General features: G+C 71.1%; 1 protein-coding gene across 1 annotated transcript in view; it reads right to left on the bottom strand.

Moving 5' to 3' along the window:
• Window positions 1-543, bottom strand: part of LOC103258951 (M-phase phosphoprotein 8-like) — a 20,759-nt gene that overhangs the window by 17,888 nt on the left and 2,328 nt on the right. Inside the window, exon 3 of the mRNA XM_021711632.1 lies at window positions 7-423. Within this exon, the coding sequence (XP_021567307.1) occupies window positions 7-423 (417 nt within the window). The remainder of the gene's footprint in view (window positions 1-6; window positions 424-543) is intronic.

Genomic DNA, 543 nt, shown 5'->3' with positions numbered 1-543 from the left:
GCCAACCAATGGCGAGCAAGGCTCCTGGAGTGACGCGCACTCCAGCCAATCGCGTGCAAGCAGGCGCGCTAGTGCTGCGGTGCCCTCGGAAGCGGGGGCGGGGCGCCAGGCCGGAAAGACGCCGTCCGGGGCGGGGAGGAGTGTTTGCTCGGGGGTCACGAGACGGGGCGGTGCGGCGCGAGGGTGGCTGGGAGGGGCGAGCGCGGCAGGGGCCGCGATGGAGGTGGGTCGGTGGGTGTGGCCCCGAGGGAGAGGGCGGCGCGGGTGCCCGTGGGGGCCTCGCGTGTCGGGGCGGTCCGTCGGGCGCCGCTCGGTGCTGCTGCGCGTCTCCGACAGAGGGACACACACGGGGCTAAAGACGATGGTGTTCCGGGGCCTCTTGGTGTTTCTTGAAAACGCCGAGCCCGGCGTGGTAGCGCGCGCCTGTAGTTCCGGCTCCTTGGATGACTGAGGCGGAAGGATCGCCGGAGCCCAGCAGGTCGAGGCCGGGAGCGGCCACTGCACTCCAGCCTGGGCGACAGAGTGAGACTCCGACTCAAAAAT

The sequence above is a fragment of the Carlito syrichta genome, unplaced genomic scaffold (genome assembly GCF_000164805.1).
Source record: "Carlito syrichta isolate Samal-C Ts95f unplaced genomic scaffold, Tarsius_syrichta-2.0.1 Scaffold302419, whole genome shotgun sequence".
Taxonomy (NCBI): domain Eukaryota; kingdom Metazoa; phylum Chordata; class Mammalia; order Primates; family Tarsiidae; genus Carlito; species Carlito syrichta.
This window is presented reverse-complemented; position numbering and strand designations above follow the sequence as displayed.